This window comes from Taudactylus pleione, unplaced genomic scaffold (genome assembly GCF_031769625.1).
Source record: "Taudactylus pleione unplaced genomic scaffold, aTauple2 ptg000487l, whole genome shotgun sequence".
Lineage (NCBI taxonomy): Eukaryota > Metazoa > Chordata > Amphibia > Anura > Myobatrachidae > Taudactylus > Taudactylus pleione.
This window is the reverse complement of record NW_028284889.1, coordinates 114,706-132,725: the sequence shown is the minus strand read 5'-3', so window position 1 is coordinate 132,725 and position 18,020 is coordinate 114,706. Positions and strand designations below refer to the sequence as shown.

Below are 18,020 nucleotides of genomic sequence, written 5' to 3'. Positions count from 1 at the left end.
GTTCACCAGGTGGCAGCATTAGACTGGTAAATGGAAACAGCAGCTGCCAGGGCAGAGTGGAAGTTCTGTACAAAAACACTTGGGGAACTGTGTGTGATGATGACTGGAATTACAACAATGCGCAGGTGGTTTGCAAGCAGATGGGCTGTGGTCCTGCCATTGTAGCTACAACACTTAGTTATTTTGGCTATGGCAGTGGTCCTATCCTCCTTGACAATGTAGATTGTGTTGGTACAGAAAAAGACCTAATCGACTGCTTCAACCTAGGCTGGGGCCAGCACAATTGTGGACATCACGAGGATGCAGGTGTTATCTGTCAAGGTGTGTTTGCAAGAAGTATGAAATGCAGAATTTTCTTATTTAGCTTAGACAAGCTCTCTTTTATATGGCAATTGGCAAGTGTTATTAGTTAATAATTTGCTCATGTTAGATGTATTATTACACATTTAATGAAAAAAATGCACTCCCTCTACCATTCACTAAAAACATACCTATTATGCAGAGATGGATAATTAGTGGAGCAACTAGGACATTATCCTTGGGGCCCTCACAAACTAATTGGCCTCCTGTACCCAGGGCTAGAGTGGGTCAAGAATGTGATGAAAACCCATTCTGACCCTTTTTTTTTTTCAGACACAGGAAATGTCTTGTGTCAGGCCCTTGCCTTCCCCTGCTGTCAATCATTGTTACAGTAGAGGCTAGTGCCCCTTCATAATAAGAAAGTTCTAATGTCACTGTGACATAAACATGTCATGAGACAACTCCACAGATCACAGGTGAGGAAGGAAGCTTGTGGGGCACAAGCAGGTGAGAATGGAGCATGTGGCACAAACTGGTAAGGAGTGATTCTTATGGGTTAGTTAACTAGATTTTATTTCTATAATCTTTCGGTTGGAACCTAGATGGTCACGGGATGTAGTTAAAATACTGATGGCCGGGACGGCGTCTATTGAAATCCCGGTGTCGGAGTCCTGACCCAGGATTTAACGTGGGTGGCTAAATCCCGACGCCAGCCCTCAGACCGATGCCATAATTCCGACAGACTGCATCTAGATCGAAGGTAAGCCGAGGTGTCCTTAGCTGTTAGCCATGGGGGGGTTTAGGTACTATGGGGGGGCTAGAGTTAAGCTTTGGCTGGGGATTTGGTTTAGGCACCACTGGGGGGGGTTAGTTAGGCACTAAGGGGGAGGGCTAGGTTTAGGCACCAAGGGGAGAGGGTTAAGTTTAGGCACTAACGGGGAGGGTTAGGGTGTGGGTTGGGGATGGTTAGGATTAGGATACAAGAAGGGAGAGTTAGGGGGGACAGGGGGGAAGGTTAACATACTTACCCGACCCCTGTTAGGATTCCCAGCATCAGCATACTGCTATCGGCATTTTGACAGCAGGCATCCTGACTGCCGGTATTTCATACCCAACCCGGTGGTCACAACAGGTGTCAAATGGAATGTGAATGTGGATGTCAGGCCACACAGATGTCCTTAAGCAGGTTTATTGGTAACCGAAGTATACAGCGGTAGTACAGGAGTTATCATTGGTAACCGTGGTAATACAGTGATGTCTGTGGTAGCGGTAATACTCAGGGTAATAGCAGTATATGTAGGGTAGCACTTCAGAGAAGCTAAGTACTGTACGTCTGCACTGCTCCCCCCCCCGGCTCTGGTTGCATAAAACACATAACATTTACCTCACTTGACTATGTCAGGAAAGTCCTTTCTGAAAACATTTTTGGGGTCATACAATAAAACAATAGCATGAAAGCATGAAAGCATATCAACACATATCAAGTATGTTCCAGTCCACACTTCTTTAGGAACACATTCAGGAGTTGTGATATCAGTCTCTTTGTCAACATATCAGCGACATTATCCTCACTCGCTACAAAGGTAACACTGACAGATTTCACTAACTCACAGATAAAGTGATGTCTAATAGCTATGTGCTTAGACTGACCATAGTGCTTGATGCTGTAGGACAAGTCAACTGAACCTCTGTTGTCACACTCTATTTTGATAGTCTCATCCTCATACAAAAGATGTCATTCACATCTTAATTCACAAGTCTTTTTTAAGTATAGGGCTTTCTTAGCAGTTTCTGTAAGTGCCATGTACTCTGCCTCAGTAGTGGCTGGGCAACAGTGGTTTGCTTTCTGGTCGCCCAGCTGACGGCTGCACCTGCCAGTACAAACAGACATCCCATGTAAGGATGACTGTCACCCGCAATCTGATACCCAGTCAGAATCACAGAAATACTTTAGTTCAGAATTCCCATACTTTGTAAATTCTAATTTAAAGGAAGTTTAGAAATTTTAGAACTATTTTAATTCCAATCCAGTGTTGTTTCCCAGGATTAATGGCAAACTGTCTCACTTGGCTTATGGCATGTGTAATGTCTGGTCAAGTTCCAATACTTGCATACATTAAACTTCCAACAGCGCTCTGATAAGGAACCGTTTTCCTATCCTCAGTCTCTACTTTGCTTGTTGGTGACATGGTTTTTGTAAGTTTAGTGCCTTTGTCAATGGCTGTACTGACTGGTCTTGCATCTGACATTGCATACTTGTTATATACTGCTTCAATATATCCTTGGTGATCAACTTTGATCAAGTCAAGTTTTGCAAGATTCTTAAGGCTAACATGTGATGTGCAAGCAATAAGTCTTTCAACTTGAATTTCTGCTCCAGCAGATGCAAGACACTGGCTATGTGTTTCTCCTGACCTGCTAACAACAGATCATCCACATATTACTACAATGAACAGTTCTGCTCTATTATTTTGAGGTATAGACAGTAGTCAGTCTCTGAACATACAAAGTCCATCTACATTAGTACAGCATCTAACTTAATATACAAACAATGGCCACTTTGCTTCAGACCATATAAAGCTTCCTTTAACAATCACACACTTCCCTTTTGGAACATGTTCTCATCATAATGCTCATGAAGTTCCATATAAATATTTTCAATTAATTCTCCATTTAAGAAAGCTCAAAGTCAAAGTCTAAAGCTGGGTACACATTAGATGATATGTGTACCCAGCGATGCGATGGACAACCCCCTCCCCGACAGGCCAACATATCGGGCAGCCAGTACACAATAGATAATCCAGTGCCCGACCGCCCGATATGTTGGCCAATGCCGCACTCTGATGCATGGAGTCATTAGCCGTATTGTCAGGTTGGGCATGTCGTCTGAGAAATCGTCTATTGTATACCCAGCGTAACTGGTAGAGCTGATATAGCAATGACTATAAACGTATTATACTAGACATTGCCACAGGTGAGAAGATTTCACCGTAGTCAATCCTGGATTTCTGCGTTTATTCTTTAGCAACAAAATGGGTTTTGTAGCAGGCAACAGTTCCGACCACATTCACATTTTTACAGAAGACCCTCTTGTTCTAGATTGTCTTGCAGTGACTCAGCCTGTTAACAAGAGTTCACATATATAACTAATGCCATTTCGTTGTCTATTGCTGATTTCCATTCCTCCCAGTCATTGCTTGACTTTACCTCTTGGATATTGTGGTTCACTGAAAGAAATATTTGCAAACTCTTCATAATATATCTTGGGGGCTTTCCTTTATTATTTCTTACAGAACTCCTGTTTTGTGATTGGGTACCAGACACACTTCCAGCTGTTGGTATATCCAACAAAACAAACTTCTGCTGTGATTCATGTTCCAGCTGCACATTAGGTGGCGCTGTTTTACAAAATACTACATCCCTGTACTTTAAAGAGTTATTATTTGTAATGCTCCACAGTCTGTATCCCTTGCTTTCTTGGGAGTATCCAAACATAATACATTCCACTGACTTGGGATCCATCGTGTGTCTCTTCTCTTTAGGAATGTGCGCATAAGATCTACATCCAAAGACTCTGATATGATTGACATTTGGCTTACTCACACACCACATCTCTAGTATTGTTTTACCTTTTACAGCTACTGTGGGTGCATAATTCTTAGTATAATGCAGTAGACACTGCTTCACTCAGCATAGTCCGATTTCCAGTATTGTGTGGTTGGCTCACTCACTGAGTCCATTCTGTTCTGTCATGTACACAATGGTTAGCTGATGCTCAATGCCATTATGTCTTTAGGAAGATGGCTACATTTTTATTTTTGTATTCTACGCCATTGTCATATCTCATGATCTTCAGACTTTTTTAGTCTGCAATTTTGTTTACTACTTCACTCTTGGCTTTGATAGAGTAACTGTGTGTCATTCTTGGGTGGGCATTGATGAATGTCAGGAATCACTTTCATCTGCAACACATGTCTGTATGCACCAATGCCAATGATGCCTCAGCTCTGGTTACCCATTATACAGCTCTCACATGCCAGTTTCTCTGTATTGCTTACAGCTTGTCCCATCACCATTCCATCAAGGAGTTTCTGGACTTTATCATTCCCTAGATGGCCTAACCGTCTGTGCCACAGCTCCATAGACTGGCTTGTCTCAGAGTCTGTCAATGTACAACACTCTTCTGTGTCTAGGACGTATAGTTGCTGACACCGTGTTCTTGTTGCTATCACAGTCCCTCTTTTTTTTTACCGAAACACACTTGACATTGAATCCTTTTTCTCTAGGATAATTATGGAAATGAGGGTTGTCCCCAGATCTGGTATGAATAACACATCCTAGATGTCTGTGACTAATTCTCAGACGCACCATGATTGTCCAATTCCACTGAATGTTATAGGATCACACGTGCTGAACAATGTAAACCATTCTTGATTGCAAATGAAATGCCGCATGGCTCCTGATTCCATGTACCAGCAATACTTCCTATGACTGTCTGTTACATTTAAAGCTGACTTGTTCCTTTTATCACGCTTCTTCTGCATGCCATTTGAATCTTTCAGTCTGCATTAAAAGGCTTTATGTTCTACCTTGTGACAAATGAAACCCTTGTACTTAGGCCTTTTGGGCTCAGTGCCCTTTGTGAGTAAATCGGAGCTCTCAGCATTTGTCTCAGCTGGTATGCATCTATGGAAATGCAGCAGTTTAGCCCTCATGATCTCTATTGATCACTTAGTTATACTGAATTCTAAAGCCACAATGAAGAAATCAAATTCAGGCATTAGATACTGCAGGATTGCCATCACAACTTCCTCATCATCCACCTGGACTCCTACAGATGTCAATTGCTGAGATATGGATAACATCTTGTCCATGTACTCATTCATATCCCTGCATGCACTCAATTCGGTACCATACAATGTACGCCTCAGTTTTATTCTCCTCATGAGACCCTTGCTTTCAGAGCTATCCACATGTCATCTGCTGACACTTTCTTATGAATTATGGAATACATGTGCTGTTCCATAGCTAGGTCAATAGCTCCCAAGACTCTATCAACTACATCAGGATATGGATTATCCCCTGGATTATTTGCGTTCTTCCACAGCTGCATCTCCATAGCGAACTTTCATATGGCATACTTCTCTGAATCTCTTAGCTTGGTGAAGGTCATGCTTTCAGGAGCACTACTCATTTTTTTTGTGCTGATCCAAGAGGCCAGCTTCCTGTATATTTCACATTCGGGTGCCTGGTCCCATAACCTATTGATATAACCTATTTGGTGAGACCTGGGTGGTCACAATAGGTGTCAAGCAGAATGTAAAAGTGGATGTACAGTAAGGTCACACAGATGTCCTTAAGCAGGTTTGCAGGTTTATTGGCCTCAGCAGTATACAGCAGTAATGCAGTAGTTAACAGTGGTAAGACAGTGATGTGTGTGATAGCAGTAAAACTCAGAGTAAAAGCAGTATATGCAGAGTAACACCTGAGAGGAGCCAAATACCGTATGTCTTTACAGCACTGTTACACTTTACACAGTAGTGTGCATCACACCATGCATGTGCCAGGTCGAAAGTCATACCTTTGGGTCCTAGTGCTCAATTTGTATAACAGAGAGGAGACAGTGAGCCTGATTCAGAGCCGCTCGAAAGCGGCCGCTCATTCGTTCCTACCGATGTTCGCACAACTGTGCATGCGTACGGATTTTAATACGCATGTGCGAACCAGTCAGTGCGGCCGAAAATCGTGTGCTCGCTAAATAGCGAATGCCTGCTATTTTGAGTGACAGAATGAGGCGTTTGTGGGTGGTAACAGGGGAAGGTGCTTGAAAACGGGGAGTGGAGATCCGAACGCAGGCGTGCTTAAAGGTCAAAACGGGCGTTTTATGGGTGTGCATAATTAACAAAGCAGCATCATTGACCACGTCACTTGGTTATTTTATAGTCAGAACTGCTCGCATGATTGTGGTAGGAAAAACCAACCACAAGAATAGCGAGCAGTTCAGACGCCTTTCGATGTACTCGATTAAACTAATAAATAGCGGACATGACGTATGATGCGAGCGGCCAGGGGGCGTTTTTTTCAAAATTACGTTCGCATGTTTTGTTTGCTCGTTCAGACATAGAGGCGTGAACAGACCGCAAAGAGCGAACGGTTCATTTAAATAGCCAGCCCCTTTTTCTGAACGAGCGAGCGCAAATAGCGTCCGGCTCTGAATTAGGCCCAGTGTCAAGAGCATAGTACTCTCTAACAGGTTTGACTTCAACTTCAAATTAGTGCAGCTTGTACAGTATATGGCTAACAACATCCTAGTAAAATGAAGAAAACAAGGTTAGAAGTTGTAGGAAACTAGTTTACCCTTGTGTAACATATTTGAAGTATTTTTGAAACAAATTGGCTCAGGAGTTTGTCTTTTTCTATAACCATTATCCTAAAATGTCACCTTACTGAATTTACGAATTAATCTTTAATATTTTGTAAAATTTGAAATAATTATCTTATTGCAATTATTAGGTGTGAGAGATGCAGAATTGTTTTCCAAAGGAAGCAGCTTTGAAGTGACAACTGAATCTGCAACGCCTTCAAAAGATGGTTTGTATTACCCATATCTTTTACCTTTAGTGAACTTAACTTGAGTAACTGGCTTGGTATTTACTATTTATTATGGGAGATGTTGTCCAGCTACACCCAGCACGACATACTTGCCTACTTTCCCGTTACATCCGAGAGACTCACAAATTTTGTGTGACTCTCCCAGACTTTGGGAAGAGTAGGCAAGTTTTCCAGAACCTTCCTTTGCCACCCACTGAATGCCACGTTATGAGTAAAGTGGGCAGTCTGGGCTAATTGATTACATGATTTGTACTGAACTGTGTCATTGTGGACCCATGTACCCCCGAACCGCCCACCTGTCTTCCGGAGACCCTTGTTGAGAAGTTGGCAACACAGGTTGTAGAGCATTCTTTCAGGGTTGTATTTGGAATATGTGCCACCATAACTACTGTATAAAGTAGAGGTGGGCAATAAGCAGCTCCCCAGCTGTTGTAGAACTACACATCTCAGCATGCCCTGCAACAGTTTTGCGATTTGGCCATGCTAAAACTGTTGCAAGGCATGTTGGGATTTTAGTTCAACAACAGCTGGAGGGCTGCTTATTGCCCATCCCTGGTATAAAGGAAGGTATCCTAGTACTAATTACCCGGGCCCACGCTGCTGTGTGCTAGGCTGCACTGAGAGACTGCTCGTGTCTGCTAAGCATCAGGCGCAGCAGTCTCCTATGCCTGTGGGGGGGAACAAACATTGATCGCGCCCCCCCCGGCTTTGCACCAGGCTGAGGGGCTCACAGCGCCCCTCTTACCATTGGTAGCGGCAGTGCAAAAATAAGTTTTTCTAGCCTCCCGCGATTAGGCCACGTCCCCTTCCCTCCAGGCCCGGCGTGGCTCTTGACGTCCCTGACCACCGACACATTAACTGATCTACTGGGAAATGCCCTTGGTTGTACAGTACGCTGTGCCAATGTTTTTGCATGAGTCAAGATACATTACCGTAGTCGCTCGCAGTGAGTATTTATTCGCAGTATGATTTACAGTCAGTGAGCGTTTGGGGGAGGTAATGGGGAGTGTCGACTAGAAATGCTGGCATGTTGCAACCGTTTTTGGAGGTGTCACATCATGCATCTGCTATCCCTTATGCTGTAAACATGGCTCTGTTGTCTCATTTCCCGTGGCCATTCTGTGTGACCATACAGTTACTCAGGACTGTAAACATCAAATGATCTGCGTACGATGCTGCGTTTCTGTACGTAGGCGCTTGGATTTACAAAGATGCTTCTGAGCGCCACAATACAGAGGCTGAGACATTTGCTTATTTTCGCACAGCAGCTGTGTACGGGATAGCAGCTGTGGTGGGAATAGTGCACAATGCTGAATCAGGCCCCATGTGCATCAGACAGGCCTGTCTTACAGAGGGAACACACACACAAAGAGTTATACTTACCAAGGTCACTCTGGTCAACTTGAAGACTGTCCACAGCACCTGCAACAGAGCAAACAGCCAGCCATGGCCGCCCATATAATTATAGGTCCATTGACAAATTGTGATCCTGGATCCCTCTCTCTTTGAGAGATGAGGTTGGAAAACATAAAAGCAACAAATAAGTATCAGAAAATCTCAGCACAATAGCAGGTCCTGTATAGATAAACACAAAATAATAATAATAAAATATATAATTATGAAATCTAAAATTGTTGCTAAAATTGCAAAAGTTGCGTACAGTAGTGGGTCAGGCCCAAAGTGCAGAAATAGGAGTACAGCTGGAATGTTAGTCTCTAAAATTTCCAGCTGTATATTAACAAAATAGAAGGATAACATATGAGAAATGTTTTGTATACTGTAATTAGAGAAAAGAAAAAGGGGGAAAATCAGAGAGCATATAGATGTTCTATAGTTACAACAATGTACAATACAATCAGTTCAACACCATACAGTACAAACAAGTAAACATAATCAATGAGACAAAGGATACACCAGCAGCATTTCTAATTAGTGTGATTTTGGCGGGGAAGCAGGTGGATACAGCTTGTAGAACAGGACTGTACTTGGTCTTTGGTGAACTAGTTGGTGCACTAGAATTGGTGCCAGTGCTCAGCAAATGATTTAACTGTCCCCGGACACCTCTTCAGTGCAGTCAGTCTAACACTCCTTGTGTTGCCGGACAGCTCTTCAAGCAAATGACCCAGACAAAGGGACTCCTATTTCAGTGCTAGCAGTGGGGGAGATATTCCTATTGCCCAAGGGGGCCTCAAGGCTACCCATGGATCTACACAAGGTAGTGGTACTGGAAAAGGTAGGGCCTAGTGCCTTGTATCACATTGCCCTACTGAAGGGTGTTATGAAGACTAATACCCACACATCAACACAACAAGTGTGGTCACCTCCTGGCGTGTGTCTGGCCTATGTGTTGAGAAGGTGTATTAGGCTATTCTACACTAGAATATTAAGGAACTCATGGATTAGCATCCAAAACTTACGAAGCCCATCACTCGGTAGGTCTGATACCCAAACAAACACTCTCTGCAGCTTTTGTGCATAATGCCAACATAACTGTGCCCAGCTCTGAAAATAACTTGGGCCTCATGCCCACAATCATTGGAATTCATTGGGGCTGAAAGAAAGATATTTGCCCCACTGGGGCTTACCTGTTCTGGCAAACCTTGTCAGGTAACCCTGGGGTAGCTCTTTTTCAAGTGGTGCCCTTACCAACAGGGGTCCACGCATCTGCTATGTTTTTGAATTGCTATGCTCCTGCTGTCGCACACCATGCTTTAGCTCAGAGTGAACAATGTTCAGTAAGAAGCCAGAATGGAGAGAAACATTGTGGCCCTGGAAGGGTAGTCTAGTACTTGTCAGGAACTAGCACTAAGCGGTCAAGAGACATCCACTCAGTAGGTGGGTAGGCTATGTGCCTTCTTTCACTACAACAAACATTGTGAGCAATGAATGGGGACAGTGTTCTTCCTTATATAGGGCCGTATTCAATTAGAAGCGAAAAGTCCCGTGCTTTTTGCTTGCCGGACTTTTCGCCGACATAGCTGGTTTTGCATGTAAAAAAATATAGCGCTCGTCCCCGCTTATCCCCGTAGTTGACTCCAAAGGACGCGAAAACGCATCCCGGCGAAACTTAAATAGGCGAAAAGTGCTGGCAGTCATGGGGAAATCAGCCTGACACCCCCCAAAAGATGCAGTGACATGGGGGATCACTATGGATACCCCCAATAGTCCTGCTGGAGGTATTTGGGGTGCTTAAATGCTCTCAATAGTTGCTAATTAGCGTGGTGAAGAATAGCATTTTGCAGGTTTTTTTGGCCAAAATAAATAGTCCCAGCAAATTTGGGATACTTGAAAATGGGTGCAAGCATGTTTAAAATTGCTAAAGTGAGGTCTTAAAAAGCGTTAAAAACGCACCTTCAGCAAGCACCTGCAATCAAATAAAAACCTCCCCCATACTTGCAGACCCCTCCCAAAGTAAATTTCGCTAGTTTGTAAGTTTGTACCCCAACTTTGATTTTTTTTTCGCGCCCTTTATCAAAGTAAATTTTTGGGGTGTTCTTTTTTTTTTAACGCAGTTTACCTTTGGGGACCTGTCCTAAGGGTGCAGGGTGGTTTCCCCACCTTTGCACCCCAAAACCGAAATTCTGCACTTTTTTCGGCCAGCTAATCATATGCAAACTATTCCGCCGGGTACATTGCATTGTGTTTTCGCATCGGTGACAAGTCACAACAATTTAATACAGGGATAAGTTTCTGCTGGCGAAATGGCATCACTGGCGAAACTTTTTTGCAAAAAACGTCTTTTTGCCGCTAATTGAATACGTCCCATAGTGCACTAAAATGTCTAATTATTTCTTCAGGTGATTAATTAGAGCCACACCAGTCTTCCATTGTCCACTAATTTAAAATTGTGGCTAATCGACTATTTTAGGACACGATCAAGCATTACAGTATATGGCATGACAAGAATAAGAAACCCACTATTTACAGCAGTTCTATTATAGTGTATAATGGATCAGCTGAATTTCAGCCTGATTGTTTTTGTTCTTACTTAAAACTATCACTTTGATCCTTTTCAGTTATTAATTTGCTTTTCTTATATTACTGCATTGCATTCATGACTTGGCCCTCAGTTTATTGCCAAAATAAAACTCCTATGCGCTATGTCATTTTTTAATACACTTTTTATTTTTAGTGGAGTAGTTGCAATTGGTGAACCAGGGATAGCTATTGTGCAGTGTTAGGGATACAAATATTCTAATAAAGAGAATTCTGAATACATTTCCAGATATTTTAAACAAACAAGATCTAGAATATCTGTAAGACAGAGTTGACATTTTACTGCTTAGTTATGGGTAAAAGTTAGTTTTTCTAAAACCAAATAAAATCGGTAAATGGCAACTTCAATTTTCTTTTACCAGGGTCAATCCGCTTAGTGAATGGAAGCCACCGATGTGAAGGTCGTTTGGAAATATATCTCCTATTGCAGTGGGGAACCGTGTGTGATGATGCATGGGATATGAAAGCTGCAAAAGTGGTGTGTCGATCCTTAGGCTGTGGAGGAGCTTTAAAAGCCTGGGGAGAAGCATGGTATGGGCAGGGAACTGGCATTATATTCATTGATAATGTTAAATGTCATGGCAATGAGAGTTCCCTGCTGCAGTGCTCCTACATCCGCTGGAATGTCCACAATTGTGACCACTCAGAAGATGCTGGGGTGAAATGTGGACTCTTGTGAGCAGCACGTTATTAGATATAACCTGAACATATGTAAATGTATACATTATGTACATAATTCTGTATCTTCTTTTGACTGTAATTTTGCACTTTATTAACACATTTAAAACCAAGAATAGTCATATATATATATGATGTTAAATGGATAAAAGTCTAATATGATTAAAAAAAATGTTTTCCTTGCTTTTAAGAAATAGGTATCTATAGCACGCAAAAATGTAATTATACTCTGACCTATAAGCACAAACTCCTTTATAAATGAGATCTGCCAATTCCTAGTTTTCAAAGCAATGGAACCAGAATGAAAAACCCCAACTTTTTACATTTCTCCAGGCCCAATTGTTTGAAAAATATTTTAGGGGAAGTTACCATTTAAGAGTGAGACCCCTCATATATTGTAGGTACTATAGAGAGTGAATACATATTATACATCATTTAACAATTTTTAAATGTTTCCATAGTCAGTAGTAGCAACAACACAACCACCAACTACAAATGATGGGAAACTCTACATACATTTAACAGAACACGACATCTCTCTCTTTGGGTTCTTTTTTTTTTTTTTATATCTTATATCTCCAGTCCTCCCTCATCAGGACCAGTTTTATTATGTAGGTAAGACTACAAGAGGTCACATAAAGCTTGAAATAATGATAGTGTTCAGCTATTCAATAATGTTGCTGTGGGACAATATTAAACCGAATGAGTGTCAGGATGTTTTATGATCATTGTAAATAAAAATAAGTTTCTTATAATATGTTCTTATTAAGTAATTGTAGTGTGTTTTCTATAATATGAATCATATTACACGTGATATACCCGTAAACAGTATTAACCTGTATTATAATATTATATATAAGGTACATGTTACACAAATAGCTCCCTTGCTTTTTTTTCTGGAGTTCGATAACATTTTATTAAAAGTACATTAAAACAGAGATAAAATGAAACACCGGAAGGGTATGTATATGGGTTGGGCATGAAATCCTGGCTGTTAGGATGCCGCTGGCAGAACCCACGCCCTAAACCTAACACCCCCCCCAGTGCCTAAACCTAACACCCCCCCCAGTGCCTAAACCTAACCTCCCCCCCCTAGTGCCTAAACCTAACCTCCCCTTCCCCGTAACCAAATCCTAACACTTCCTACCCGGTGCCTAACCCTAACCCGCCCCCTAATGCCTACATCCCATGTATACTAAAGTATGTACTGCAGTTACTATACGAAAACATAATAAATCATGATGAACAGACAGACTCCTGTCAATTTTGGCACTACCTTCTATAGGGACGAAATCTAAGGCAGCAAAGGTGTTCGCTAGAGCTCACTGCAAGGCGGGATGGACTTGCTGCTCATCTGAGCCTATAGAAGGTTAGTCGAGGAAGATAATCAGAATATTGCAAAATGGTAATTTCTATGAATAACAATGTGCACTGGGGGTGATTCAGCACAGTACGGAATTGCAAAACAGCACACAAGCAGCTTTGCAATTCCGCCCTTGCAAATATGCAAATGCAGCAAGAGATGTTGGACACCCCCTGCTGCATTTGCATCCCAGCACTGCGACCAAGGTCGCAGGCTGGGATAACCATTTGCGACCATCAGTGGACAGCGCCAGCCAGCTGAGTAAACCTCAGCTTACACAGGCTGGGCGGCTTGCGAGGTCAGGAAACTACATCCATGGACGCAGATTCTGGTCTTGCCACTCCCAGAAAATGCAGACAACACGCCCCCTTTTCCGGAAACGCTGGCCGTCCACACCCCCGCACTGCCACCTTTAATGCCTCTGTCTGTCAATCAGGCACAGGCATAGCAGGGGCGGCATGCGGTCACGTAGGACCCATTCTGCACATGTGCAGAACAGGTCCTGCGCATTGCCGGATTTCCGATTTTCGGGAATCTGCTTTCAGTATTGCACTAGTGTGCAATGCTGAATCGGCCCACTGTACACACAAACACAAAGTTATTACTACACTGCCAAATTAAATCTAAACTACCTAAGACTTATACTACAGTACCTAGTCAAAACTGTCTAACTGAAGCTAAACTAATCTAAGGAATGGGAACTTATTACTACCAAGTCTAACAGAATCTAACCTAGTCTATCTACCTAACACCCAGCTAAACTATTCTAGGTAACTGCAAAACAGTCTAAACAGCATGCAGCGATGACTCTGCAGAATGGAACATAACACTGAACAAAATACAACATATAAACACAGGAAAGATCATCATATATGTGTAACACAACACAAAAGATGAAAGAACAAATGCAGTAAGGAACACTGCACACAGTCCTGCAAATGAATCGCATGGAGAGCTACTGTCTAATCAGAATAGGTGCAGAGGATAGATCAAACTGACTGTCTACCCAATTGCACCTGAACAAAGATAAAGAAGCATTAGGGACATGGATTATCTAATGTACAATACCAGCTCTGTAAATGATGACAGCTGCACACCTACAGTGTGTTTGGTTGCAGAGAGAAGGATCCACACGGGAGGCAGGGTAGAAATTAGCAGACCACTAGGAACCATGAGGATCAAAAAGCAATGGAGTCAAGAACAAAAAGTGTCTGTATAAGTGCAAAAATGGTAAGCTAAATCCAAGGTTTGAGACCTGATTCTCTGGTAACTAGAAGGTGATACAGGAGGAAAACAATAGGCTGACAATAGGGCACCGCATTATAACACATTTTCCTTTATAACACATTTTAACCCTTCACTGTGTGTGTTTAATATATATGTACTTCACTTTTTTTATTTTCATTCTTCATATGCAGCTGCAGCTGCTCCTAACTATCTCTTTACACTGCACTTTTCTTACTATGGTGGTGCCCTGGGGCAGCTTGGCTGGGCCAGTTTTGGGGGGTCCTGTGCTCTGGATTTGAACCCTAATATGTTAGGGACCTACCCGAAAGAGGTTACCTGGATATGGTAGGTAGGCCCATAACCTTGACCATGATTATGCTAAGAACCTCTATTGATTGCAAAATTTTATTGCATTTATATATATTATTCATAATTTGGAGTTGTGCACCTGAGATTTGTCTGTTTCTGTGCCTTGCACTTCAGTTCTACCCATGGGTCCCGGGCTGGATCTACAGAATACTAAAACTGTGACAACTTTCATGAATCACAGCGTCCTAGAATATCAGCATTTTTTGCACCTGCAGGCCAAAAGTTTCTTATTGAGAAATTTAAGTAAATGTACTCAGTTAAGTAACTTGTGCTTACCTGTTATCCTTAGGTTCACTTGTGGTGGTGAACAAGGTTGTGCTTATGACTTGGAGCCATCAGCACTGGTTTAGCCTATCACATGGACCATAAATATATTGATTTGGTCCTGGATCATCAACCCATGGCACAGCTGCAAGTGCTCCAGGGCACTCCAGGTTGTCATGGCATCCAGTTTGGAAACCACTGCTCTACACTTTGGCTTTGGAAATTGTGACTATCCAGTTAAAGGGTTTGCATAATTAATAAGGAACATTTTGAAACCATTTCATTAGGAATATGGTAACTCATAGCATTGCTACCATAATGGTATACAGAGGAGAGTAGTCTACTACCTTCTGCCCTTAAGCTGGCCACACACTAGACCAACTTACATCCAACCAGCCAACTAGTTGATTGGTTGGAATGAAAATCTGGTAAGGTATGAAAGCAAATGACAATCAGCAATTTGCTCCCAAACGCCGGAAAATGGACAAAAACTGTTGTTTGTTAAATGTTTGATCTAAACAATTTGTTCAAACTTGTCTAAACGACCAGTTGGATGGTTGGATGAAAGTTGGTCTAGTGTGTGGCCAGCTTTAGTCTGCAAGTGTCAGTCATTGTGCTCCTTTTAAAGTGATTTTTTGAGATGATGCAGATGATTGCTATGTCATACTGCACTTCCTTCACAAATGAGTTATGTCTAGACTATTCTCCAATGTGTTATGTCAGACTATTGTGACTGGATCTGCTGAGAAGTGACAGGAGATGGGAGGCGAATATCACAGCAGTGATGGTGAACCTCCAAACAACATAAGGGGTTTGGACATCCTAACAAAGAGAAATACTATAAACATTTTATGTGTGAGTTGCTTTTTAATACAGTACTTACTAAAGTTCCAAATAGTTGTGTTTTATTTATTAATTATTAGCGACCCACCCTGGCTTCGCACAGGAGTAATTTTTAATTTGCGGCGATAGTCTTTTTTTAAACCGAGTAGTTTTTCCTCCCAATTTCAACATGAAAAGATTTATTTTTGACGTGACACACAAAAGGGCCACATAAAGTTCTCCATGAGAAAAACTCCACTTAGGCCAACTCCATCCATGTTAAGTGTCTGTCCCTGTGCTTTATTTATAGTCATGCCAAAGCAGACTCTTACCGGGAATTAAACTTATAGTATATCTGAGGGGAATAGAAGAGGGGGATGGGGAAGATTCCTGCACAAGAGAAATTTATGCACTGGTTCTAAATCAGTTTGCAAATAATCAATTAGTGATGATAGTAGACCACTATATACAATATACAGGAATCAACCTATGGAGGTGCTCCCACGAGCTAACACAATTGTAAGTACAGAAAAAAAAGAAAAAGATAAAGGGGCACACTCCAAATGACACTGATAAATATTAATATTATAACATGCTCAAGTGTATTCTGAGTTGTGTTAAAAAACATACACCTGGTATCAATATTGAAGAAAAAACATGAACTGGTTCAGAGAAGATTAGAAGTTATAATGATGGATAGAAAATAATCAACACAAATTATATAGTAAAAAAGAAAAAATGTGTAGAGGCGAAAATTAAGAGACAGACACAGATTAAAAGCATGGCACAACGATTCCTCTAAATAACGCGAGATGGTAGCTTATGTTATGATACCTCAAAATCTCACAGTAAAAGAGGAAAATATTGTATGTGCACTTATGGGTTCAAGGATCTGCTATCTCTTATGTGCCATGCAGTGAATAAGGAATGAGAGTCCTTGCGCCAGACAAAGTCAATAAAGTAAGGTCTGTATCTGCTGTCAGGTTTCTGACGGCTGATGCAGTAATTGCATTGCAGGACTGCAGCGCCGATTAACTCCTGATGAGAGTATAGAGAGTTGCAATAGAGGAGTACTTGATAGTCACTAATGAGATCAGCACAGACGGTGTAATGGTTTGCATTACTGCCTCAGAGCACTGAGGTCATGGGTTCGATTCCTATCACGGCCCTAACTGTGCAGAGTTTGTATATTCTCCCTGTGTTTGCGTGGGTTTCCTCCGGGTGCTCCGGTTTCCTCCCACACTCCAAAAATATACTGGTTGGTTAATTGGCTCCCAACAAAATTAACTCTAGTGTGTATGTGTGTGTGCGCATGTGATAGGGAACATAGATTGTAAGCTCCACTGATGTGAATGGCCAACTATTATCTGTAAAGCGCTGCGGAATATGGGGGTCATTCAGACCCGCTCGTGAGCGGCAGTACGCTCGCAAGTGGGTCGATGTCCCCCACTGCGCATGCGCACGACGGAGGGAGCTCCGTCGTGCACATGCGCGAGACCCGGAGAGCGACGGGCTCTCCATCGCTCCGGGTCTCGCACCAAAGGGGGCGTGCTGTCGATGTTGATTGACAGCACGCCCCCTTTGGTGGACGCCCACGGCACGCCCTTTGGTGGGCGTGCCGTGGGCGTGCCTGCCAGACGGAGGCGTTCCCATGGTGATGTCAGTGGGAGTGATGTCAGTTCCACTAGTGATGTCAGTGGGAGTGATTTTGTGAGGCCCTATGGAAGTTCGGGGTGCAGCGGGGCTCTCTTGTGCGCACAGAAGCACCCCCTGGGCAGGACCACAACTAGGGGGGGCTAGAGGTGCACGTGCACCGGGTGCCGGAATGCAGGGGGCGAAAAAGTGCTGACTCAGCCCCTGCACACCCCGCACTTGTAGTGCGCGGTCACTTGGGGGCTGCAGATTCCATGTGGATCAGCCATCCGTCCAAAAATGGCCACCGCCAAGGAGGAGACAGATGCTAGAGGTCCTACTGACCTCTGGTGTCTGTTAGGCCAGCTCAATGCACATAGCGTTCCCAGAAGTACCGGAAACACTGGCGCTGCCGGGAGAAGATGCAGAAAGCTGCATCTTCTCCCGTGAAACCCCCTGGCAACGAGCATGAAACCCCCTGGCAACGAGCATAAACCCCATGGCAACGAGCATGAAACCCCCTGGCAATGAGCATGAAACCCTCTGGCAACGAGCATGAAACCCCCTGGCAACGAGCATGAAACCCTCTGGCAACGAGCATGAAACCCCTGACAACAAGCATGGAACCTCTGGTAATAAGCATAAAACCCCTGACAACGAGCACGTAATTTTAAAGTAATTAGAAGCCTTACTGTGGGGCGTAAAATGGTGTCGGGCAAATATGTAAGTGGCACTTTGGTAATAGGCATTACAGTGG

At 42.8% G+C, this 18,020-nt stretch overlaps 1 protein-coding gene across 1 annotated transcript in view; it reads left to right on the top strand.

Moving 5' to 3' along the window:
* Window positions 1-12,341, top strand: part of LOC148502643 (scavenger receptor cysteine-rich domain-containing group B protein-like) — a 51,457-nt gene extending 39,116 nt beyond the window's left edge. The window contains exons 8-10 of the mRNA XM_088449493.1: window positions 10-321; window positions 6,814-6,891; window positions 11,271-12,341. Coding sequence (XP_088305619.1) covers window positions 10-321; window positions 6,814-6,891; window positions 11,271-11,587 — 707 coding nt within the window. The 3' untranslated portion in view covers window positions 11,588-12,341. The remainder of the gene's footprint in view (window positions 1-9; window positions 322-6,813; window positions 6,892-11,270) is intronic.
* The last annotated feature ends 5,679 nt before the right edge of the window (window positions 12,342-18,020 follow it).